The sequence below is a fragment of the Pollicipes pollicipes genome, unplaced genomic scaffold (genome assembly GCF_011947565.3).
Source record: "Pollicipes pollicipes isolate AB1234 unplaced genomic scaffold, Ppol_2.1 Scaffold_7261;HRSCAF=8764_pilon_pilon_pilon, whole genome shotgun sequence".
NCBI lineage: Eukaryota > Metazoa > Arthropoda > Thecostraca > Pollicipedomorpha > Pollicipedidae > Pollicipes > Pollicipes pollicipes.
This window is the reverse complement of record NW_023597054.1, coordinates 5,839,116-5,864,406: the sequence shown is the minus strand read 5'-3', so window position 1 is coordinate 5,864,406 and position 25,291 is coordinate 5,839,116. Positions and strand designations below refer to the sequence as shown.

Here is a 25,291-nt window from a genome sequence, read left to right as displayed (position 1 = left end):
ATTCTGAGCCTCCGCCGCTTGAGTTCCGACAGCTTGTGTGGTGCCGGATTAATTGTGGAAGGCTGCGGTTTTCTAAATAGGAGCTGCTGCGAGTGCTCATGTGAGTGGGGGCGTTCGCAGCCAATGTCCTGCGGCATCAGCCGATCCCGCCGCCGGTCCGGTCCGCTGCGGGTGGGCGAAGCACGTTCGAGCGCGCTTTCCGACACGATGGCGCCGCCAGACGCCGTCGACGCATGAGGCGTGCCTCGTCGAACCGCCTGAATCGCTCCCGTTACCGAAACCGGAGCTGGTCGAGACGGCGTCGGCGGCTAAAACAGGCGGCGGCGCCGGGCTGACGGCCGCCGCCACCGGGCCGGTGCGTCACTCCGATGTGTCGCCCCGGAGCCGGCTCCACGTGGAGAGGCGAGGAGCTCCCGGTCGCTGGCTGTGACAGTGGCTCTCGGAAGAACGGTTGGGAGCTCGGTTTTGTGGAAGGTGCCGCTTTGGACTACGGCAGATCATCGGCCAGAATATCGTCCGTTGACATGTGGCGACAGCTTGTTGTCAGACCACTCGTGCCCCAACGTTAATGGTTTGCTGAGAATCCCAATGATCCATCATGTGGTCTTTCAATTAATCTTAGCTTTCCAAATCAAAGGCGAGTGCCTCTTAGTGGAGAAACTGGATGAGTAAGAACTCGTTGGTCTGACAAGACTATCGCCACTTTAGCTAGGCCTGTCATCACACCCATCGACGGGCTCCGCGCTCGGCCGGCGGCCAAAGCTTCTCATCGGTCCGTGGGGTCCATGGGGCACCACTGAGACGCCATCAGCCCGCCGGGCGATGGGCGGGGCTGCTGCAGACCATCGCAAGGCAATGCTGCCGCTGCACAGTCAACCACACGGCGACCGTGATGGATGGTGCAGCTGGCCGGCGGTATTTTCCGGCCCGGGTGGGTGGGGGGGGGGGGGGGGGGCGGGGGCACGGACCGCCGTCATGCCGGCCCCACGTGTGAGTCAGCCGGCGGCCTGCCCCGGTAGACGGCGACGGTGGCGCCGCGCGGCGGGCCCCGCAGACACCCGCCGGGGGTGAGTGCCGCGTGAGTCATCGCCGAAGCGATCTGTCTCCTCCCGCGCGGAGGAGCGGCCGCCGGTCCGTCGCGCGCCGGCGGGCCTCGCTGCGGCACGCGTCGGGGCCGCACCAGGTCAGCCACCGAGGGCGTGGCCGGCATGCCAGGCGGCGGCGACGGCGTCTGGTGCGCCGTCGACTAGAACCGGGGTCGCGCCTGGCGCGCGCGCCGCCGACCGCGGTCGGTCGCGGCCGTCTTCCGGCACGGTGAGAGCAGCGGCCGGGGCGTGGCGAGCGAGCCCCAGCTTCGCTACAGACAGCAACAGACGGGCCAGCGCCGCCGCCGCCACTGCACCAGTTCCAGTCATCCGTCTCGCATTCCTGATGACCGCGGCGTGGTGGGCGGTGCGATGCTGCCCCTCGAGGGTCAAGTTGCAGATGAGCGCACAGCGTCGGCCAGCGCCGGGTCCACGTGGCCGGAAGCGAGCCGTGGTCGTGAGGAGGGGCTCGACGCCGGCGGCGATTTGCACCCGTCATGATGTCGTGATACCCGCTCCTTACACCGACGGGCGACGTCTGACACGTGCTTCCGGTGTCACTTCCGGTGTCAACCCGCAAGTCTCACATCACCACGTGTCTCGGCTGTCGGGTGATCTTGAGAAAATATTCCGTCGAGTATCTAGACCAGCCGCTGTTGGATGCGCGCTGAGTCGACACGTGATGGCAGCGCATATCCGTGAGCAGACCATGAGCGGTGGCGACGCCCAGTGCCGAGCCTTCCGAGGCCCGGACTCATGGTAGTGCCCTGCACAGGGCGGCAGGAACGCGAGTCGAGGGCACTAGAGAAGGGCGATAAGCCCCCGATATGCCGAAAATGCAACATCAGCCCTACTGGCGTTGACCGGAAAGAAATGCCCCAAGCGGCTATCCCAAAGTTCCCCTCTCTTCAAATTTGGCAGAATTTACGGTAACCCTGGCATCACAACTGATGGCGGTATCCATGTGGACGTTTGAAGGGACGGTGACAGTTGTGTAAATACACGCATTCCGCCTCGTAACTTTCCTGGAATCCATGACAGGCCAGACGACGGTGATGCGTGATAACAGCCCGCCCGCTCTTCCGGACACGCCCTACCGCAGACCTCACAGCTCCCGAACGGGCCCGCTCCAGACATGGCCCTGGCCCGGCCGGAGGCTCGGCGCGCGGCAGCCCACCCTGGCCGTCTCGATTGCGCTGTGCGTGCAGCGGCGCTGCATCGCCGAGCGGTAGCAGGGGGAGCGGGACAGGCCAATACGGCACCGGGCGGCGCCGCCGCGAAATCGGTCCGATCTGGCGCGCGCGGTGACTCAGCGGCGCGGCCCGCGCGACGGCCGCGGCGCAACGCCATCTAGGGGCAAACGGCCAGCCGCCTGTCAGCGGCGGGTCGTGAATCAGCTGAGCGCCGCACAGAGCGGCGTCGGCAGACTTCGGCCGTGTGTGTTCGCTCTCCCCCCGCCCTGATCTGTGACGGTCGTGAATCAGCTGAGCGCCGCACAGAGCGGTGTCGGCAGACTTCGGCCGTGTGTGTTCGCTCTCCCCCCGCCCTGATCTGTGACGGCGTCTCTTGGGCAGTTAGTTTCCGCCCGGCCGGCGCGGGCCGATTGTCCGTCGGTGCTTGTCAGGCTCCTGTCCTTCCGTTAGTCTTATCTACGACTTGGCGGCCATCTGCTCTGCCCGCATGACTGCATTGGGCGATACCTTACCCAGACAACTTCCGCCTGGTTTGTGTTGTGTTCCTCTCAGTCATTCCGCCTGGTCTGTGTTGTGTTCCTCCCACTCAGTCTACCGGGCGCATCTCGTCCGATGCGGCCGTTTCTGCATTACATCTCGACTGTGGCTCTGTGTTGTTTCTCTCCTGCTGTCATTATCATCGATTTCCCAGCCTATCTCGCTAGCCATGTGTCTGGCAGCGTGGTGCCATTACCGTATGCGAGTTACCCGTAATGTTTTGGCGGGGTCGGCCGTCGCCCCGGCCGTCCAGCAGCGTACGCCGCCGCAGTTGCGTTCTGTTATTTCACCGGCCGTCCAGCAACGCACGCCGCCGCAGTTGCGTTCTGCTATCTCACCGGCCGTCCAGCAGCGCACGCCGCCGCAATTGCGTTCTGTTGTCTCTCCATCCCCACTGTTCTGTTGTCTCCCCATCGTTCTGTTGTCTCCCATCGTTTCTGGTGCCTGCCGGTTTAAATGGCTCGATCGATGCGGGCTACCCATTAGGGTTTCCCCAGTGTATCATGAGACTGGGAGGGAGAGACAGCGTGTACGCCCGTGCTGGGAGGGGAGCGGTATCGGCCGGCCAGGTGTTCCCACCGGATCCTCGCGCACCGGCGGGGACCGGTTGGCTGGGAGAGGGGAGGGGAGGGGAGGGGAGGTACAGGACGCGGTGACCATTTGTTCCGCCTGAGCCGCCGCCAGCGCCTATGGCGCCGGTTTACCGGGCAGCGCCGATCTTCAGCGCGGACGCCTCTCCCCGCAGCCGAGCTTCAGCGGAGCAGTCTCCCCCGCAGCCAATCTTCAGCGGAGCGGTCTCCCCCCGCAGCCGAGCTTCAGCGGAGCAGTCTCCCCCCGCAGCCAATCTTCAGCGGAGCGGTCTCCCCCCGCAGCCGAGCTTCAGCGGAGCAGTCTCCCCCCGCAGCCGAGCTTCAGCGGAGCAGTCTCCCCCGCAGTCACGTCTCAGTATTCCTCCAAGTCTGCCTCACCACTGCCGACCGTGCCCAGCCGTCGTTTTAGAGCAGCGTGCGCCAGGAGCTGCACGCCAAGACGGGCGCACAGATTATCTCGCGGTGGCTTCAGACAACTACGGTGCGCCACGTTTAGCTTTCTTTGCCGAACGGGCCAAATGTGCCGAGACGGTGGGTGCTCCGATCCCGCTACTGGTCTGTCGTGTATGCCTAACGACACCGCGTCCGTTGGTCGCTCGGCGTGGCACGGCTGCTGGCTGCCGTGGACCAGAATTGGATGGTAGGTCGACGCCCCACGGTCATCAGACGGCTCAAGCTGAGGTCAGGAGTCAGCGGCGGCAGGTCGGACACCCTTGACACTTCGGCACCGCGCGAGACACCGGTGTCAAACGGCGGCCGCCGAGGCCAAATGGGCTTCGACAGAAGCGCTGACGTTGACGGCTGAGGTCAAGTGCTTGCGTTCCAGCAGCGACGGGCCGTTCCCAAGGTACAGCGGTTCTGGCCCAATGCTGACAATCGGGAGGTTGAGACGGCAAACGATATGGGTCTGTGCCAGCACGGCAGCCGTGCGCTGCCGTGAACGGGCTCAATACGCGAGCGGGGAGGGAGCGCAACAGTTGCGCTGACGCCGCCGCGAGCGGAACCGGGACGCTAGGTGGTGACTAACGGCCGATGACTGCTGGCGCGGAGTAAGGCAGAGTGGGTGCGGTGAACTCCCAGTGTGCTGATCTGCTCCCGCCCAGTCAGCCGGCTGGCCGCCGAGTCATGCCATCCGGGCGGCTCTCTCGCTGGTGGCGCCTGGACTTGTGACCGCTCAGTTGGAGCCGGTTCAAGCCGTCCCCGGCCGTTTATTGCCTTTGGCGCGGCCGAGTCCTGTTTGTATTACCACCGGGTTACTCAGGCGAACCCGGAGCCGCCTCAAAAAAGGCCGAACCTGTCTCGCCACGGCGGCTGTGCGTCTCTGCATGAACGCCGGCGGGGGCTGTCTCACTGCGGCGCCCGCACGGCATGCGCCGCGTCTGCCGCGCGCGGAGCCGCGTTCCGCTCGGCGGGGCTATCGGTACCGGTGCGCCGCGTCGCACCCCGGCCGTGTCACGCCGCCCCCGCTCGGGGCCATTAGGCGGCGGCGGCGGGTCACGCGGCCGCGGTCCGGCGGCGCCGCCACCGCAGCGCCGGCGGCCGGCCACCATGAAGGGCTGCCCAGCCAGCATGAAGGACAGGTGGCGCCGGCCGCGCCGCCGCTGCCTCCGCCGCAGACGGTGCTGTGAGATGGTGTCAGGAGGTGACGTACCGCGGCCGGCTCGCCGAGTGGTTCTCGGCAGCGGTGATGCACGCGGTGATGCACGCGGGCCGGTCCAGGTGGTGGTGGTGCGAGCGGAGATGCGCCCCAGCTGCGGCCAGCGTCCCAGCTGCGGGGTGGCTGAGCGGCCACTTGTGGAGATGGGAAGGCTCCGGCGCTCTGAATGGGCGCGATTTTGCAGAGATGCCACCGCCGTTTTCGCGAGTTTGACGTGGTGGCTGGCGGAGATTGAGCCGTGCAGAGGTGGTACGGTGATTGAGCCGTGCAGAGGTGGTACGGTGATTGAGCCGTGCAGGGGTGGTACGGTGATTGAGCCGTGCAGAGGTGGTACGGTGATTGAGCCGTGCAGAGGTGGTACGATGGGCTAATGGGATCGTCATCACCGCGTTACGGCTTAGAATGTGATGTAGAAGCTTTCTTGGAAGCATGTCCTTTAATATGGTGTGCGATGAGTTTTCAAGTGAGGACTTTCAGGAAGGCACAAAGCACCAGTCGGTTTAATGACATGCTTTCGATTATCTGCAGTACATGGCCAGCAGGGTACATCCTGATTAGCATGCCAATCTCGTACGTGTTGATAGCAAAGAGAACATCGACAAGTTTTTCAGCCCTCGCCGAGATTTCAGAAACCAACTGGCATGCTCTTGGTTTGAAAAATGTTCTGTTCGGCATGCTGCGATCAGTGATTTGCTTGCTGTTGCAACATCCTTTCTCCGGACATGACTGTTCCTTTCCTCGCCAGCTTGCTTTGTTTTGTTTTCCTTGCCAGCTTGTTTTGTCTCTATTTGCCTTCGTACAACCGAACAGGAACATGCCGTAAGGATTCAGCTGGCTACTAATGCAATCGGCAGACGTAATCACAGAGCTCGAGTACTGAGCGCGTCGAACAAGTGTTCATTCCGGCTTTGTTTCGACGCCGGAGAACCACCACCCGAGCGCTCGGCTCCGCGGCAGACTCCTCCGGCTCTGTTCCGATGCCAGAGCGCTGCCACCCGAGCGCTCGGCTCTGCGGCAGACTCCGCGTCCCCGTCGGGCACCATCAAGGTGTCTGTGTTCTTATGCCTCGGTCTTAACATAAACTTGCAGCAGGTGATTCACCAACTCTTGGTCTGCAGCATGCTCTTCATCGGTGGTTTGATAGCGCCCTGGTAGTGGAATATTCCGGAGCGCTCTGCGCAGTGCGCCAGCACTCTGGCAGCCTGCAATCACGCCACAGGACTGTCCTGAGTCGATCGGCTCAAGTGGTTTGTAGTCACGCTCTAATATTAGGAGACCAGATGGCTGCTCAGAGGCGCTTCTCAGAGGCGGCGTGTTTCAAGGGACCACATGGCCGTTTAGGGCCGATGCCTCCCTCCGTGAAGGCCATGTCCCCGCCAGCCGTGCCCCTCTGGGTGAGACGCCTGTCCAGCGGCTGGGGCCGCGCGGTCGCACTCTTCGATCGGCTCTCTGCTGGTCACTGACCCGACAGCCGGCCTATCGTGCTGCGTGCCGGCCGCTCGGGCGAGACGGCGTTGCAGGCTGCTCGTCACGCGGCGGCCGCCCGTCACGGCGCGACGTGCCGCGTCATCGCACGTTAGCCACTTCCTTCCCACGGCAGGCTTCAGACCGCGACTGGGCGGGGCGCCGGCTCGTTGGGACCGCCGTCTCGCCGGCGGCGGCCGGCGGTAGGTCACTCTCTCGTCGCGGCAAACCGCGAACCTGTGGTCTGCTGAGCCTGAGTGTCTGGCCAGTGGTGCCAGCGCTTGCATGGTGTTCCGTGACGTCTCCATCGGCGCTGTGAGAGCCGGTGAGTGTCTAGCGCAAGCTCTCGTGCAGCGCCTCGCGACGCCTCGTTCAGCGCGACTTTGGGTGCCGCCGTCAGTCTGCGAGCCAGTCTTCGCTCCCGTATGGTAGCCCGCGCCGTCTCTTCCGGGTGTCCGTGAGTGTCCGCGAGTGGCTGTGAGTGTGCGTGTTCCGGCTACTAGCTCTCTTGCTCCGGTGGCGTGCGTCACCGGAGACGGTCCTCCCGCCGAGTGCGTCACACCACGCCGCGGCCGTCAGACGCAGCCGTGACCTGGTTCGCTCCAGGAGCGACTGTCGCACCGCCATTACCGCAATTTACGTTCCCATTATTAGCCGGCGGAGGGGTTTTGTCATGCTTCAGCCGGAAGGACAGGGCCACGTGCGCCGTGCGGCGGCAGCGGCGGCAGCGCGGACGGCGCCGTGGCCATCAGACACTGCCCGCCCGCGGCGGCCGGAGGCCATCGGCGCTCCGTCGCTCCTCGCCCGCCGCGGGTCTGTTACGCGCCCTTGGGCGTCTGGACCTTCGGGATGATTGGTCGATTGCTTCCCCTTGATATCGTGCCGCTGTTACCGGTGCGATACGGCTGAGTGGCGGCCGCCCAAGGGTTGGTGTGCCGGCTTCCTTGAGCCGCACCGTGAGTTGCGACTTTCGACTCGGATTCTGGTCACGGACAAAACACTACGCCTCACGTAAACATTCATCATTGCAAACTGCGCCGGCACAGGCTGCCACGACAGCGTAGAGTGCCAATTGACCACAGCAATGGCTGCAGCTGTCATGCCAAAAGTCGCCACTCTATTGCCGCTGGCACTTGCGCGGCCGCCGCGTGACCCGGGTCCGGCTGTTTGCAGTGGCCTGCCTCTCGCCGTGTACCGCTGACCGAGCCAACCCAGGCGGCGAGTAATCGCCCGACGCCAGCCGAGCGGCGCGCAGCGGCTCCTCGGGCGCCGACACCCCGCGCCTGCAAACGACGCAGGTGAGACGACGGCCGCGACGGTCGCCGGCCAACCCAAAGACGGCCAGGCGCGGCGCTAACGGCGCGGTGTGACGAGCCACCCGCGCGCCCGGGCCGGCCCTGCGACCGCGGTTCTCAGGCGAGACTCGCCGACCGATCCGCTGTCAGACCGCGCGTCAGAGCCGGCCCTGCGACCGCGGCTCTCAGGTTAGACTCGCCGACCGATCCGCTGTCAGACTGCGCGTCAGAGCCGGCCCTGCGACCGCGGCTCTCAGGTTAGACTCGCCGACCGATCCGCTGTCAGACCGCGCGTCAGGGCTGGTCCTGCGACCGCGGCCCTCAGGTTAGACTCGCCGACGATCCGCTGTCAGGTAGCAGAGTGCGCGCTGTGCACTATGCACGTCCAATCAATATCAAGAGCGCACACATTTCATGATTTCATTTCAGTAAGATTTCTAATCAGTCAACCACCTGGGCTGGGCAGAAAATAGTTTCAAACTATCCGATGTGATAGCGCATTTCTCGTACAGTAGCCTGCACCAAATTAAACATCTGATTTAGTGCGATGCTCTGTTTTTCGAAATGAATGGGGAGCACTTGTTTCAATTTATCTTGGTACCCTATGACATACAGTACATGTGGAATAAATATGAGGTCTACCTCGTTAGGAGGACAAAATACGATGTTTGCCTTCTGTGGACCGAAATAATTCAGCTACAATACCTAAATGTCCGGAATACTGGCAGGTCTAAAGACGAAATACAGCTCTGTTTTATAACATCACAGCGCTGCAGCCAACCGGAGGTCTCCCATCAGTTGTCAATGCAGACCACGCGTTACAAGTCGGCTGTGAGTTATTGCGCCCAGCGTGGCCACCGGGAGTTGATTGTTTACAACCCCGTTCTCCGTTTTCATCTGGTGATAATGTGAAGTGCTTCGTGCACGTCTCACTTGAAATGGCTGAAGCGCAAGCCGTGCAGCTCCTCAACCGTGCAGCGCTAAACGCCAGCTTATCAGCCGAGTTCAAGGCGGCAGCGTGCCCGGAACATCGTCTGCAGCCGGACGCGCGCCGGTGAATTTCAGGCGAGGACGGCGGAGTCGTCCGGCCGCAGAGGCGGAGGAAGCCGCCGCCGCCGGCTCACTGCACATGCGATGTTGCACACGGCTGCACATGTGGCGTGCTGAGTCAGAGACGCGTCAGCGGGGCTGACGAGATCCACTGCTCATCACCCCCTGCCCTCCCCTGGGGCGAGGTCGGGCCGATGGCTCTGACGTGCACGCTCAGCCTCGGGCGGGGTAGGCCCGGCGGCTTTGACGTGCCCGCTCAGCCTCGGGCGGGGTAGGCCCCGCGGCTGTGACGTGCCCGCTCAGCCTCGGGCGGGGTAGGCCCCGCGGCTGTGACGTGCCCGCTCAGCCTCGGGCGGAGTGGGCCCCGCGGCTGTAACGTGCCCGCTCAGCCTCGGGCGGAGTGGGCCCCGCGGCTGTGACGTGCCCGCCCAGCTTCTAGTGTCCCATTGCGGCGGCTGACGCTAGCCGCCTGAATCGACGGCTCTATTTCTCGTTCCGCTTCACGACCATCGGGACTGAAGCGTAATGATTCAATTAGCGTCGATGAATTAGCGGAAGCCGGATTCGCTGACCTAGCGTAATAGTCTCAGTTGTGTGGCAGCATTCCCTGGCGATTTGTGACGGGGTTTTACGTTTACGCATTCCTTAATGCGTTTAGCCAACGTTCGCTTGGATTCCAGCGATACTGTTGTCAGTCCGTCCGTTGACACATATATTTGCCCCAGTTCATTTATCAACGATTAGACTGCTTTTTTCCTGATACACTGGTTCGATATGTCGTTGTAGTCACTTGTTGGATGTGTCTTTGTATTCACTGGTCTGATATGTCGTTATATTCACTGGTTCGATGCGTCATTATATTCACCGGTTCGATATGTCGTTATATTCACTGTTTCAATGCGTCATTATATTCACTGGTCTGATATGTCGTTATATTCAGTGGTTCGATGCGTCATTATATTCACTGGTTCGATATGTCGTTATACTCACTGGTTCGATATGTCGTTATACTCACTGGTTCGATATGTCGTTATATTCACTGGTTCGATATGTCGTTATATTCACTGGTTCGATATGTCGCTATATTCACTGGTTCGATATGTCGTTATATTCACTGGTTCGATATGTCGTTACATTCATCGTGCATGCGTGTAACTGAACAAGTTCATCACATAGCGGATCAATGATCCCACAGAAAAGGCAAACTAATTGCTTAAAGTTCGCTCTCCGAAACGACACGGGTGCGGCCTGTCTGTAATTGCGTTTAAGCCGGTGACCGCGTCCGGTCTGTGTGGTCCGCGCGCCTCGTGCCCTAATTGGTCACGGATCTGCTGCGATTTCTGCTCCGTCGATCGGTGCTGCCCAAATCAACGTGGTCTGCTGGCGCGACCGGGCCGAGGTCGGAGCGACCCCCGCCCCGGCTGACCGCTACACCGCTCTGCTCTGAATCACGACCAGTGCGAACGGGTCGGGCCTCTGGCTCCCGGTTTATTGAATCGTGGATCGCGAGACAGCACCGGTAGGGCAATCATCGGACAGAAGACCTACACAGCTGGCGGCTGTGAGCGGTGAACATACACCGATCTTCTGTTAAATAAGGGGTTAAAATAACCGGCCGCACGATCTGCTGACCCATTGAAAAGTGTCGTAGAATGGTTTTATAAAAACGAAATTCCTTCTGTCATCGTGATTAGTTGAGGACCATAATTGTCCTCGAAGAACTCCGATCAATGGGTGTGTGAAACGTTTCTTATGCGTTGGTGATTCCTACAGTATACAATCGCTTGTGAGATACTTCCAGGGCGCACTTGTGCGAGCCGCTGATGATATTTGGGACTACTTCTAAGAAGGGATCGTTACTGCTCAGCTGAACAGGCCAACATCATACCGTCGTCAGTTCCACGGTTTTTTCACGCTAGGATTCTCAACTGGCACCTTCGTTTTCTTTCTCAAATGTGCGGTGCATCAAGACTTGACATGGCTATAGCAAGATGAAACGAGTGCCGAAACTTACCATAATATTCCACCAGTGCCGCTGCGTCGTCTCCACACACATTCCCTCATACACTGATCCAGATTTGGATTTCGGTCTCAGTGCGTGGAGACATGTGGCAGGCGTCGGCCCGGCTGCATGTGCGGCGCGCTCTGCTGCCCAGCCCGCCTGCTCTACGAGAGTCGCCGGTCTGACTCACCGCCCGGCCACCATGCAAAGTTGCATGCCGCTGTGATAGCTGCCATCAAGCCGGTCACGCGCCCACACCGGCCGCCGGCGAACCGAAACGCAGGCACGAATTTCCCCGATCGGGGTGACTGAGCTGCAGTCCAGGCCGCCGGACAGTGGTCGTCAGCGCGGCGCCGGCCGCCTGCATCGGCCTGCGACTCGGCCCGGTCCTCGGTCCAGCCCAACGGTGTCCCCGTCCGAAGGCCTGCACGCAGCAACATCACCGGAACGGAGGGTGCAATTCGACGCCGCTCTGACCAGCGGCCCACTACACCGCCAAATGGGCGCGTGACGTCACCGTGTCACGTGACGGGCGGCCCGGGGTCGCGTCACGGTGCGCCCGTGCGTGCCAGGGAAACGGAGACGGAGGTCGAGAGCCGATGCGTCATCGGCCGGCCGCTCGTCTGGCTGTCACGCATGGCTAGTAGCAGGCCAGTTTGGTGCGGAGCCAAATGCGTTGTTTCTGAGCGGCTGCGATGACTTCGGTTGCGGCTATCTTTGACGAACGGCTTGAAATTTCCTCCTTTGTTTCGGTGACATTTTTGGCCTGCTCTGAGCATTCTGGCGGGATGTTATGCAAAAAACCAGCTGGAGGTGATGTAGTCTAAACATGCTTTGGTTGGACTCATGCATATTCAGTGTGGGAAAGGATCACACGAACGTTACATGAGACTCCTGTCCATCTGTTAGCAGAGCGGGAGTTGGCTTTGAAAGATTGACGGCTTGGCCAGCAATATTGATCGCCGTTGGTATCTAGTAGAGATCTAACAATCCATGTTATCATTTATCGACACACCTGATTCGCTTGGTCCTTTCGGCACCGCATCCCTGGCATCCGCCCACGCCGGTCAGTGGTGTTAGGGGGCGGCGGGCTGTTAAAGCACTGGTCCTTTCGGCGCCGCATCCCTGGCATCCGCCCACGCCGGTCAGTGGTGTTAGGGGGCGGCGGGCTGTTAAAGCACTGGTCCTTTCGGCGCCGCATCCCTGGCATCCGCCCACGCCGGTCAGTGGTGTCAGGGGGCGGCGGGCTGTTAAAGCACTGGAAAGTCAGCACGAGTATGCTGGAATACACAGGGATTGACGCCCAGATTTACGTGTCCATTGACAGGATGCAGTGTTCTGCCTTTTGGCGTTTGGTATTGCTCGCTGAGCGCAATGCAGTAGACCAACGCATAGTTGTAAACACTGAGAGGTTTCAAATGAAATGAATTATAAATCTCCAGAATAGCTCCCAGTCCCAGGTATATACATGTCTCAAATATTTGGTCCGTCCATGGTGCTGCGGCTTTTGCATGGTGTCGCCTTGCATGACAGCCTCCATGCTTTGAATCCATTTAAAGATGGCAGTACGTGCCGGACGAGGAGTTACTGTTCTGTTACCCTTTTGGGCGATGGACGGTTAGTCTGTGAACCTCGGCCGGAATTTTACTGGCCGGGTACCGCCGCCAGGTCCAAGGTCACCTGACCGCCATCGAAAAGTCCGCCCGCCGTTTGGCATGGGCAGTGGCGGGCGTCGGCGACGGTCCAAACAAACAGCGCCCGCTGCGGCTCCTTTGGTGGTGTTGGGCCGTGGCTGGAGCTCGATTTCGCTGGCGCCCGCCGCATCGGTCCGGCGGCTTTCGGTCCACCCCGCCGCCGGCTGGCGCTCTGTGGCCGCTGAGCTTCCCGAGAATGGGAGGGCGAGGCGACTTAAGTGCGTCGCCGCCGGTGCAGGGAACGTCTGAGCGGTTACGGTGGTCTGTGGCCATCGCAGTGAGATCAGGTCTGATGATAGTATCGTCTTGGAGAAAATGGTGAGAAACTCGTGTTTGTTCGTTTTGTGGCTGGTGATCTCTCGTGCAAACCGAAGCGACACTCTTCCGCCTTCTAACCAAATACAGCGTCGGCCGCGATCAAACATTTACGTTCGGGCCACACGAGTTCCAACAAATCTGTCGCGTTAGTGGTGCCCGCTGCATGCGTCTTTGTAACACAGAAAAACGACCTTTGGTTCCCTGCGACCTGAGAGAGGGCCGCACCGTGTGTCACCTTCGCCTCCCAGTCTGTTCCGGCATAGCCCCGGACCATCTGCCGCCGGACAGCGCGCGATTGCGGCGTGTAAGGAGCAGCCGCCGTTCGTCCTTCGCCGGGTTGTTTTCCAGTGGCATGCGGCGCTGTCAAAGCGTGTCCACCGGACACCGGCGCCACCCAGGTGTGTCCGGGCCGGACGCCAGGCGCCCGGGGCGTGTCCGCGCGCTCTCCGCCCGCCCAGGGGCGACGACCGGCCGGGGAAATCGTCCGGAAAATCGGCCCGCTCCGCTCACACCCGCCGGCCGACTGCCGGCACGGCGGCGGGCCGCACCCCACCGGCGCCCGCCGTCCGGCAGCTCCGGTGGCGGCGGCGGCGGCGGCGGCGGCGACGGCGGCGGGCCGCGCCCCACCGGCACCCGCCGTCCGGCAGCTCCGGCGGCGGCGGCGACGGCGGCGGGTCGCGCCCCACCGGCGCCCGCCGTCCGGCAGCTCCGGCGGCGGCGGCGGCGGCGGCGGCGGGCCGCGCCCCACCGGCGCCCGCCGTCCGGCAGCTCCCGCGGCGCCGGCGGCGGCGGCGGCGGCGAAAGTAGATCCCGACGGGCTGCCGACGGGCTGCCGGTGCGTCGTCGATGTCGCCTTTCGACTAGGGAAGATCGCCGCCGCTGGGGGAGGCGGCGATGGATGGCAATCTTTCGGGAGCCAACGGCTCGCTCGCGGAGGGGCCATCCTGCCTTCGCAGGCCGCAGGTGCGGGCTGTCCGGTGATGAGACCCAGCCGCCGGCGCCGCCTGTCAGTGTGCGGTGGCTCACTTCGAGTAATTGGGCGCGACTTCGCCGGAGATTTTTTGCTGTCGTCCGCATGCAGCTGCCGGCCGCTGAGAGGTGCGCGTGCGCGGCGGGGACGGCTGACAGGGTCAGGACAGAGGCTGGAGGCAAGTCAGAGACGGATCCGGAGCAGGAGCCGGAGCCGGAGCCAGAGCCACAGCTGGAGCCGGAGCCGGAGCCGGAGCCGGAGCCGGAGCCGGATCTGGATCTGGAGAGGGCTCTGGAGCAACCTGCCCGCCTGGAGCCTGAGGCCCGGTGTTCTGTTTTCTGGAAGGTCTGAGGTCGGTGGTTCTTAGCAGTTCTACCTCGGCGGCGGGTGGTTGCAATCAGCGGCGCTCGGGCTCCGAGCGGCGCTCCGTAGAGCCGGCTGACCGTGACCTGACCTCTAGCCGGTGATTGGCCGCCGGCCCGCCGCCCATCCCTTAAGGCTCAAATTGTCTCTGTGTCATGCCTTCCCGGAGCTCAGCGCCCAGTCATCAGCTTCCAGGAAAGAGGATTCACCGAGCTCCGACCCCATGCTATAGATCAGCTATGGGGAAGGCCAGTGAAGTTGGGATCCTGTGCGGGGAAAACGAGCGACTCCTCTTGGCCCCTTGCCCACCCCTTGGCCCCTTGCCCACCCCTCCGCCTGCGCGTGGCTATTTTGCGGTCAGCACTACGGGAGCGTTACAAATGCGGTTTGTCTTGTCTGATGTATGACACGCCAGGTCCGTGCACAGAGGAGATTTTCGTGCAGAACATGTCCGCTCGTAATGGACGGTATGCCTCTCTGACCTGGATTGCGGGGACCGCGCTGATCTAGCAGCGTGGCTCCCCCTGATGCACGCTGTCTCATCATGCGCCAGGGGGCCTCAGGGACTACCAAAGCGCCTGCTCAATTTAGCCCGAATGTTAGGTCGCCGATTGATGGACGATTTCATCCTCTCCAGGGGATTACAGGACTAGCGCTGTATCACATGTATCTGGTGTATCACAGTCCACTGCTTTCCTTGAAGCCTTCCTAACCACCACACCAGCCTGTACTCCTCTGACTTCTCCCCGAACCACCACACCAGCCTGCACTCCTCTGAGTTCTCCCCGAACCACCACACCAGCCTGCACCCCTCTGACTTCTCCCTGAACCACCACACCAGCCTGCACTCCTCTGAGTTCTCCCTGAACCACCACACCAGCCTGCACTCCTCTGACTTCTCCCTGAACCACCACATCAGCCTGCACCCCTCTGAGTTTTCCCTGAACCACCACGCCAGCCTGCACTCCTCTGAGTTCTCCCTGAACCACCACACCAGCCTGCACCCCTCTGACTTATCCGGGCTGTCCGGATTGCTAGACTGTTTACTCTACCCGACCAGTCCATACTCTTCACACCGTTCAGTCCAGCCTTTCGGGCCCGAGTTGGCCCTTCTTGGCCCGTCTGGTACCTGCCTGACCCGTCTGACCCGCTGGCTGACCCGTCTGATTTGTCTGACCTGCCTGTCCTGTCTCACTTGTCTGACCTGTCTAACTTGTCTAGGACCTGTCTGATACCTGTCTGGGACCTGTTTGGGACCTGTCTGACCTGTCTGACCTGCTGGCCGACCCGTCTGATTTGTCTGACCTGCCTGCCCTGTCTGACTTATCTGACCTGTCTAACCTGTCTAGGACCTGTCTAGGATCTGTCTGGAACTGTCTGAGGCCCGTCTGGGACCTGTCTGACGTGTATGACCTCTCCGGCCGGCTAGTCGGACGGATCGCGTGCCGTCAGCTGGTCAGCTGCCGCGTCCGGCCCGGACGCTGGCGGCAGGCCTTGCTGAGAAATGGGTGCCACCACCGCTCGGCAATGGTTGCCACCACCGCTCGGTAATGGCGTCCGCATTGCTAATAGGCCACAGCGCCGCTCGGTATGTCCGACTTTGCCACTCTGCAATGGGAGACCCTGCCACTCAGCAGTCCCCGACAGTGATACTCCCTGAGGTCAACACTGGCTCTCACTAACTAACCACAGTATCATTCACAAATACTTTTCGCTGCCACTCAGTGAGGGCCGACGGTGCCACTCGCTGTGATTGACACTTCCATTCACCAACCGACCACAGCGCCAGTCACTATAGTTGACGCCCGTATTCAGTAATGGTTGACACCACCACTCGCCAATGGCCTGCATTGTCACTCAGTAACGGGCGGCGACGCCAATTACTAATGGCTGCCACGATCATTCGGTCACATCCGCCCCGCCAACTCAGGAACAGCCGACACTCATACTCAGTAACAGCCGACACTCACACTCAGTTATGGCCAGTACTGTCACTCCCTAATGGCCGACACCGTTGCTGCAGCGAAGGCCATCGCCGTCTTCGACAGACACTCAGCCTGGCTTCGTCTCCAGCCGGCGGTGGCGGAGGTTGACGTGGACCTCCTGCCACGTCACCGCCGGCACCCCTGCCGGTAACACCGCCGGCCTGCGCTGCAGACGGACTGGGAAGGCGCTGACGCCCACTGTCGAAACAACCGGGAAAGGGAACTGAACGGATTTTAATAGCGGTATAGATGACAAATAGCAGAGCGCAATGGAAGGCGGGCGTCACCCACGAAAGTGATGTGACAAACCTCCGAAGGAGTGAGCTACGGTGGAAATGTAAACAGGGTCGCTCTGGAAAGCACTTGTCCCTGATCATGGCTCTTGGATGCCTTGAAAACGGGAAATGCTGTTATCTTTACTCCGCCAAAGACGGTCATAACATATCACGAACCCACGGAACAGTTCAACTCAACTTTGACGGCTAGAAACCATCTACCAACATTTCAAATGAGAGCTTTACCATCGCCGCCGTGATAATTATTTCACGTGCGCCTTAGCAACGCCCACAGACTTCTAAAGGAGGAGTGTTTTCGAGCCAGCTCAGTCTTGTGTAAAGGGCATGAGGGAGCCTCCTCGGGAGGGTTTGCACTAGTAGTATCGGGGCAATATTAAAGTGTCGAGAGCTCAAGTCAAGACAACCAATGAAGCTGCTGCGCATTGTTCCCGAGCTCTTGCCCTGTGGCTGAGGCCACCGTCTGTTGTCTCTGGGGCCGCACCTTCCGAGCGCTTGCGCTCCGGCTACAGACCAACCGGTGTCACATCAGGTCCCTCAGATTGACCATGTGCAATAGTTACTGAATGTATGAGTAATTAATTACTTGGTAATTCCGAGCCACCCAGAGCGCTGTTTGTAAGCCGGACAATGTTAAGGGCTGTGTTGCACAAACACAATGTCAATGTGCGCTGCTGCATGTCGTGTACCTGAGATTTTAATCTAGATGACCTTGCTTTGGTGGATTTGTGTAGATGGTTCCGTAAACTATATGAATCCCGCCGTTACGCAACCATTCATAGCCGTTAGCAGCACGCAATCTACCGTGACATGCCTCCGTGTCCAGCTTACCGACGCAAGTAAGCCACCTTTGCATAAATTCTGCCGCTTGGAAGTGTTTGCTTGTTAATGTCACGTTGGTAATATTTCGCTGAGACGGCGTCTGCTTCCGTGCACCTCATTTGTCGACTCATTTGCAGACAAGCCGGGCTCATGTTCAGCGAGCGTCATGGCTGCCCAGACAGACTCACAAAGTCTCATGTATCTTATCACTCAGCCACGAAGTGATTCGTTTATGTGTCCAATGTAATCAGCAGACAAACCAGACCTATGGTGGGTTTGTCAGTAATTGAATGGTACGGTCAACTGTGCAGGCTGAGTACTTGAGCATTGCTACCACTGATTAAACACAGAACAAGTCACGTTTCGGAATGTAAGGTGGAAACCAGACCGTGGAAAATAATTAAGCAAAATCCTCGTTGGTTGTGTAATGGCGTTGGAGGCGGTCCGTCATAATTAACACAAACCACAGGTACCAGTGGCTTACCAAAACTCACCGATGTAAGAGCCACTGAGGCCTAGTTTCGCAATAGCCTAACCCTCAGACAGTGTCGCCATGCATCCGCCAGAGCGCGGCTGCAAAACTAACCCCCGTCGTCTTTCGTTCCAGAAGTCAATAGAGCCTTCGGACCTTGATCTGCCCGCCATGAGCTTCAACCCGTTCGCCTCCGGGAACGGCCACGACGACCACGACAGGCCGCACGGGACTAACGGCTCCTCCGGTCATCCGTCGACCGACCCGTTCTCGGACAAGCTCGGCCTGTCGAGCTCGGCCGAGCCCGGCTCGCCGCTCAATCCGCGCGCGCCCGAGTTCACACCCGGCCAACTGAAGGGCGCGCCGTTCGGCGGCGGCGACGCGCTCGACCTGGACCCGGCGGCGGCCGAATTCGTACCCTCGGGCGCCGTGTTCGAGACAGAACTGCCCGAGCCCGGGCTGCTCGGTCAGCTGGGCAGCGGACTCAGTGCGGCCGCGTGCGACGCGCGCCAGCAGCTGTCGAACGTTGCGGAGGGTGTCTCCGAGATGGCGTCCCGAGGTGTCTCCGACGCCTTCGACGAGCTGGAGGGGGCTCAGGAGCGGACGACCGGGGCGATGGAGACCGTACAGAGCCGGACGGCGGAGGGCCTGGAGTCTGTTTACGATAAGGCGGCGGATTTCGCACAAACGGCGTTCGACCAAACTGTGGACGCCGTCGAAGTCGCGCGAAATCAGACGGCAGACGCTGCCGAGACGGCGTGTGAGAGCACAGCAGACGCCGCTGGGACGGCGTACGACAGCACGGCAGACGCCGCCGAGACGGCGTGTGAGAGCACAGCAGACGCCGCTGGGACGGCGTACGACAGCACGGCAGACGCCGTCGACACGGTGCACAGCAGCGCGGCACAGGGCCTGTACGACGTGTACGACGGGACAATGGAGGGTGCCGAGATTGCCTTAGGTAAGACGACAGAGGGCGCCGAGACCGCCCATGGTAGCGCGGCTGAACTTGGTGAGGCTGCTTACGACAAGATGGAACATAGCGTCGAGACCACTTATGGTGGCGCGGCTGAACTTGGGGAGGCTGCCTGCGACAAGATGGCGCACAGTGTCGAGACCACCTATGGCGGCGCGGCTGAACTTGGTGAGGCTGCTTACGAGAAGATGGCACATAACGTCGAGACCATCTATGGCGACGCGGCTGAACTTGGTGAGGCTGCTGACGACAAGATGGCACATAGCGTCGAGACCACCTATGGCGGCGCGGCTGAACTTGGTGAGGCTGCTTACGACAAGATAGCACACAACGTCGAGACCACCTATGGCGGCGCGGCTGAACTTGGTGAGGCTGCCTACGACAAGATGGCACATAGCGTCGACACCATCTATGGCGGCGCGGCTGAACTTGGTGAGGCTGCTTACAGCAAGATGGCACATAGCGTCGAGACCACCTATGGTGGCGCGGCTGAACTTGGTGAGGCTGCCTACGACAAGATGGCACATAGCGTCGAGACCACCTATGGCGGCGCGGCTGAACTTGGTGAGGCTGCCTGCGACAAGATGGCGCACAGTGTCGAAACCGCCTCTGAAGGTGCGGCTGAGCTTGACGAGACTGCCTTCGACAAGACGGCGCACAGCGTTGAGATTGCGTACGACAAAACGGAACAGAGTGCTGACACTGCGTATGATAGCATGGCGCATGGTCTGGAAACCGCCTACGACAAAATCACAGGAGGTGCCGAAACTGCCCATGGTAAGGCGAAAGAGGCCGCTGAAGATGCTTATGGCGACCTTACGAAGTTTGCTGGAGATGCTTTCGGCAACGCCACAGGAGTGGCTGAAGGTGCATTCAACAAAACAGCGGAGATAGCTGAAACAGCGTACGACAAAACAACAGAAATGGCTGACACCACTGACGACAAGACGGCTGAGCGCCTGGGGCCCGCGTTGGACCAAGCGGAATTCTCCGCAGAGGCAGAGCACGCCGTAGAAGCCGCCTTCACCACGACCACAGAGAAGGCCGGCGGTGCGACCGAAGAGGCTCAGTCAGCTAGCGACTCAGTCCTCGACTCGGCCGCCGAGACCGCCAGCTTCGCCTTCACCACCGCCGCCGAGACCGCCAGCTCGGCGTTCACTACCGCCGCCGAGAGCACCGACTCGACCTTCAGGACCGTCGGCGACATCATGACGTCGGCGCACGACTCGGCTGCGACTGCGGTCGGCTCGATGGCCGAGTTCGGCTCCAGCTCGCTGCAGCCGGCGCTGGAGGCCACCGTGAGTGCTGAGGACACTGTCGACGCCAGCGCCGAGAGGCTCGGCTCGTTTGCGGGTGAGGCGGCCGAGGAGGTGCAGCGGCGGCCGGATGAGGCGGCCGTCGAGCACGCCGACGCCTCGTTCGAGCCGGTGCAGGTGGAGGAGCGATTCGGCAACGTGTTCGAGGCGGCCGGCGACTTCGTGAGCTCGTCGTACGACGCGGCGGCGGCGGAGCTTGGTTCCGCCGCCGAGGTGGTGACCGGCGGCGTCCAGGCGGCACTGGGCTCCGCCTACGAGCACATAACCTCGACCTTCTCAGCCACCTCGGATAACCTCACCACCGGCGCCCAGTCGGCCGCCGACGGCCTGGACCAGGCCGGCGAGTCGGTCCGGGAGGACGCGGAAGCCGCTGTCTCGGAGACGGCGGCGACGCTCGAGTCGCGCGCCGACGAGGCGGAGGAGGCGCCCGAGGCGTCCACGTCGGACGCCGATGCGACCTTGGAGTCCACGGCCTCGCTGACGGCGGGGCACATCGATTCCGTCGCCAGCGGCGCGGCCGATGCGCTCGATACGGCTGCTAGTGAAACAGCTGACCTATTGGAGCCGGTTGCGAGTGAGGAAAAGGCCGAGCAAGACACCACTGCGCATGACGCAGAGGCCGCGTTCGGGCACGTCAGTGGTGAGGTGGGAGAGTTGGCCGAATCTGCTGCTGAGAAGACAGAAGCTCTGACCAGCGAAGCCGCAATCGCCCCCGAGTCTGCTGCAGATCAAGCGGAGACGTTCTACAGTGAGACAGCGGGCGCGTTGGAGTCGGCTGCTAGCGAGGGGAAGTCAGCCCTGGAATTCGCTGCTGATCAGACGGAGGACGCCTACGATCAGGCGGCCAGCGAGATGGCGAGTCACCTCGAGTCCGGCGCAAGCCAGGCGGAGACCGCAATGGAGTCGGCGGCGGCAGAGACGGAGGAGGCCGCCCTCGAGACCAGCACCGCGCTGGACACGGTAACCGACCAGGCGGCCCTGACGCTCGACTCCGCCTACGGTCAGGCGGCGGACGCCTTCGAGCAGACGACGGGCAGCCTGCAGTCCGGGGTGGACGCCGCGGCCGAGAACGTCGGCCCGGCGGAGCGCTCCTCCGAAGATGTGCTCTCGTCAGCCGCCGAGCGGGCTGAGCGCGAAGCGCAGGACGTCTCGGTGGCGGCCGGCGCGGCCCTGGACACGGTCGACGGTCACCTGCAGTCGGCTTACGACACCACGGCCGGTGCGCTGGGCTCGGCGTACGACACGGCCGCGGCCGGTACACAATCGGCATTGGACCCGGCGCGGTGGAAGGCGGAGCCGGACGGTGACGACCGGACCGGCGCTGCGACCGAGCGCGACGAAGAACAGTTCATGAGGACCGTCACCGATTCGGTGGAGTCGGTGTCGGGCAGCGTGCCGGAGGCGGAGGACCGCTTCGCTGAGGAGGCAGAGGAGGCCACGGAGACGGCCGGAGAGGCCGAGCGCCGTATCGCCGACGAGGCTGCAGAGGGCGCACACACCTCGCTAATGGACACACTGGCCGACAGCTTGCAGTCGGCCGCAGACTCAGCCGCCGGCGCCGCCACGTCGGCCGCAGACTTGGTCACTGAGAGCGGCAGTACGGCGTACGAGGTGGCGGCGGACAAGGCTATGGCAAAAGAAGAGGAAGACCAAGAGGTAGACGTGCTCCAGCAAGACGACGAGATCGCGGAGCAGGCTCTGAAACATGACACGGGCGCGATCACGCACGACATTAAGCAGGTTGCCGACGACATCGAGAAGTTGGTGGAGCCCGCGGCAGAGATCCTGCCGTTGGAGGCCGAGGCCGGAGCGCACGCGGCGGCCGAGGAGGAGGGCTCGCCAGCCCCGGAGCTGGTCGCCGCCGCCGAGCGGCACGGCGACGACGCAGTCGAGTCGGCGCTGGAAGCGACGGACGAGTTCTCGGCGCGTCTTGAGCACGAAGTGGAGGCGGACGTGCACCGCTCGCTGGCCGACGAGCAGCCGAGCGACTTCTTGCAGCAGCAGGCGGAGAAGGCAGCTGCTGCCGCAGAGAGCCTGGTGCAAGAGGCGGCCGACGCTGCGGCCCCGGTGGTGAAGCAGGCCAGTCAGTGTCTGGAAACGTTGGGCGACCATTCGCAGTCGGCCGCCGACGCCGCGGCCGCCCAGCTGACCGATATCGAAACCGTCGACCCTGCTGAGCAGTTTGAGACGATCGAGCAGAGTGAAGTGGAGGCGGTGCGCCGCGAGATGGCCGAGGAAGAGCCCAAGAGGCCCGAGGAGGATTCAGAGGACGAGCCTGAGCTGGACCCGATCGAGTCCAACGAGCTGCTGCAGGCCTCGTTCCACGAGGACATGCAAGCGTTTTCGCACCCCAGCGCCGACATGCTGAGCCCTGACCAGGAGCATTTCGAGGCCATGGAGCGCGCCCTCCAGCAAGAAACCGACGACCTGGTCCCGGGTGGCTTCGTATACCATACGCCGATTCGCAAGCCAACTGAGCCACTGCTGTCGGAGCTGCCGGTCTCGGAGCCCACCCGGGAGCCAGAGCCTGTCCTAGAGCCTGCTGCAGGGGCACAGCCCATTAAAGAGCTCGCTGCCAAGGCAGAGCCCAGTAAAGAGCCTGCTGTAGTGTCAGAGCCAGTCAAAGAGCTCGCTGCCGAAGCAGAAGTGGTACCAGAGACTGTTGTTCAGACAGATACAGCACCAGAGCCTACGATCGAGGCAGATAAGTTCCCAGAGCCGGCTGTGGAAGCCAAGCCAGCCGCGGACGAACAGCACCCTGTTCTACTGGTGTCTCCCACTGACGCTGAATCGACATATGAGCAACCAGAATCGGAACCAGGACCGGAATCAGCTGTTTCGGTCCAGACGGCTGCTGCGGCCGCTGCCGTTGCGATCGGGGCAGCAGCTGTCGGGGCTGCAGCTGCCGCAGCCGCCAGAAAGGACACCAAGACCGAAGCTACCAACGCCGACAAGAAGACCCCAGTGGCGAAGAAAACAGGCAAAGAGCCACTTAAGAAGACACCCACTGGAAAAACAGACCTTGCCAAGCTGCCAGCAAAGCCAGCTGTCAGCGCTTCCGCAAAACTAGCGGCGAAGACAACGACCAAGCCAGCCACCAAGGCCCCCACGCGCCCCACTACGGCCCCTGCCACCGGCAGGTCTCCCACCGCCAAGACCGGTGCTGTTGCTCCTAAGGCAGCCACGACGCGCGCCCGACCCGCCACGGCCACCGCCGCCCGACCCTCGATGGCGACCTCGGCGAGGACCTCGACCTTCGGCACAGCCCGGGCTTCCACGACCTCCACCACGCCGAAAACGGCCACTACGTCCGCCGCCAGGCCATCCTCGGCCAAAACCACGCCGCGATCGACCACCACCCCCACCATGAGCACGCGGACTTCGCCAATGAAGACCACGCCATCAACGCCCGCCGCCAAAACCACGCCTAAGCCGCGAACGACGCCCACCACCAGCAGGAGCGCGCCGGCCGCGAGGAGCGCGCCGCTGACGCGCACTCCACCCCAGAAGAAGACGCCCACCTCGCCCAGTAAGCCGGACGGCAAGACTGGCGAGCCGAAGCCGGTGGCCGCCAAGCCAACCCGCCCCAGCACGCTCTCGACCCGCACCACCGGTGTCACCGCTGCCCGGTCCAGCACCACTACCCGGCCGACGGCGACCACCAGCCGGTCCACCGGCACTGCCGCCAGCCGCACCACCAACGGATCCCCGGCCCGGCGCCCCGGCACCAAGACGGCGAAGGAGGCGGTCAACTCGAAGATTTCAGCGTCGCTGAGCGCGCGGCCCGCCGCTGGCTCCACTACCAGGACCTCCGGTATCGGCTTCGGCACCAGAGTTCCCAGTGAGTGTGTGGCAAAGTTTGCCGGTCAGGTGTCGGCTAGGAGTGGTCCATCATACAATGAGTGTGTGATAGAGTTCGCCGGTCAAGTGCCGGCTGGGAATGGTCCATCATACAGTGAGTGTGTGACAGAGTTCGCCGGTCAGGTACCGGCTGGGAGTGGTCCATCATACAGTGGCAAAATAACGGCGTAGCTACCTGCTTCCATAGCCTTCGTATTCGTTCATATTTTTACATACAGAAACAGGGAACATTTCGTAGATGCTTGCAATGTTTTTTTTTTGTTGAACCTATGCGTTTCGTGGTTGTTTATGACAATGGCTTAACCTCATCGTCATTTCGCCGACATTCGTCACCAACATACATAGCTTGTGACGCTCATTAGAGTCGCACAGTCTCGTGCTGAAGTTTGCCAGCAAATGATAACGGCCGCCGTTGAACGAAACTATCCTGACTGCACACCAGGGCTACACTCAGTACATTATACTGTAACTATCCTGACTGTACACCAAGGCTACACTCAGTACATCATACTGTAACTATTCTGACCGCACACCAAGGCTACACTCAGTACATCATACTGTAATTTATATACCGCTCCAACACGACTGTAAACGTGTGGAGCTTTTGATGGTGATCGTTACACTTGCAGCGCAAGTTATCCCATGGCAGGATGATGTTGGCCTCAGACTGGGGGTTCAGCACAGACACCTCACGCATGTTCCTGGATATGTATTGCGGGGATGACGAGCACTAACACGCGCTCCGGTGGGGGCCAAATTGAACCCGCCGAAGGTTTTTTCCGAAATGGTTTCGGAAGGGCGCGGCGAAGTCGCGCCAAATTTTGCATAGCTGTAGGCAATTGAATAACGGATCTTTTGTTACCACAAATTTAGATGTACCTTGTAAGGTCGCTCACCTATGGCAGGTCAAAGTCAGGCCATGGTTTAAGCGAAGGCAATTCCTAAGGAATCGTTCAATCCGATGTAACAACGAAGTGTTCGACGAACCCATGTACCTCTCAGATGCTTTCTTAGGCAACACAACAATTGAATTATCAAATTACTTTGACCTTAGGTCAGGTATGAAGGTGAGACCATTGTCAAACACAACCTGTTTTATTATTCTAGGGCTTGCTGTATGGGATGACCTCTGGCGCTCATTTCGAATTTATTGGTAGCGGGTACCGCATTATGCATCTTCCATGAACTTGTTAGCGGTTGAATAGGTCGTTGACCTAAAATGACCCACATCAACATTTGGTTTTTAGGAACATACTGCCTCGCGTAATCTTTTTCGCCTATTCCAATTCAAAACTCAGGACAGTCTTGTATGATTTTGCTCACCATGACCCCCAAAAGGTCAAGCAAG

At 61.2% G+C, this 25,291-nt stretch overlaps 1 protein-coding gene across 1 annotated transcript in view; it reads left to right on the top strand.

Annotated features, from left to right (window-relative positions):
* The window catches only part of LOC119112024 (mucin-19), a 31,885-nt gene that overhangs the window by 4,605 nt on the left and 1,989 nt on the right, over positions 1-25,291 (top strand). The window contains exon 2 of the mRNA XM_037235975.1: positions 17,926-23,923. Within this exon, the coding sequence (XP_037091870.1) occupies positions 17,962-23,923 (5,962 nt within the window). The 5' untranslated portion in view covers positions 17,926-17,961. The remainder of the gene's footprint in view (positions 1-17,925; positions 23,924-25,291) is intronic.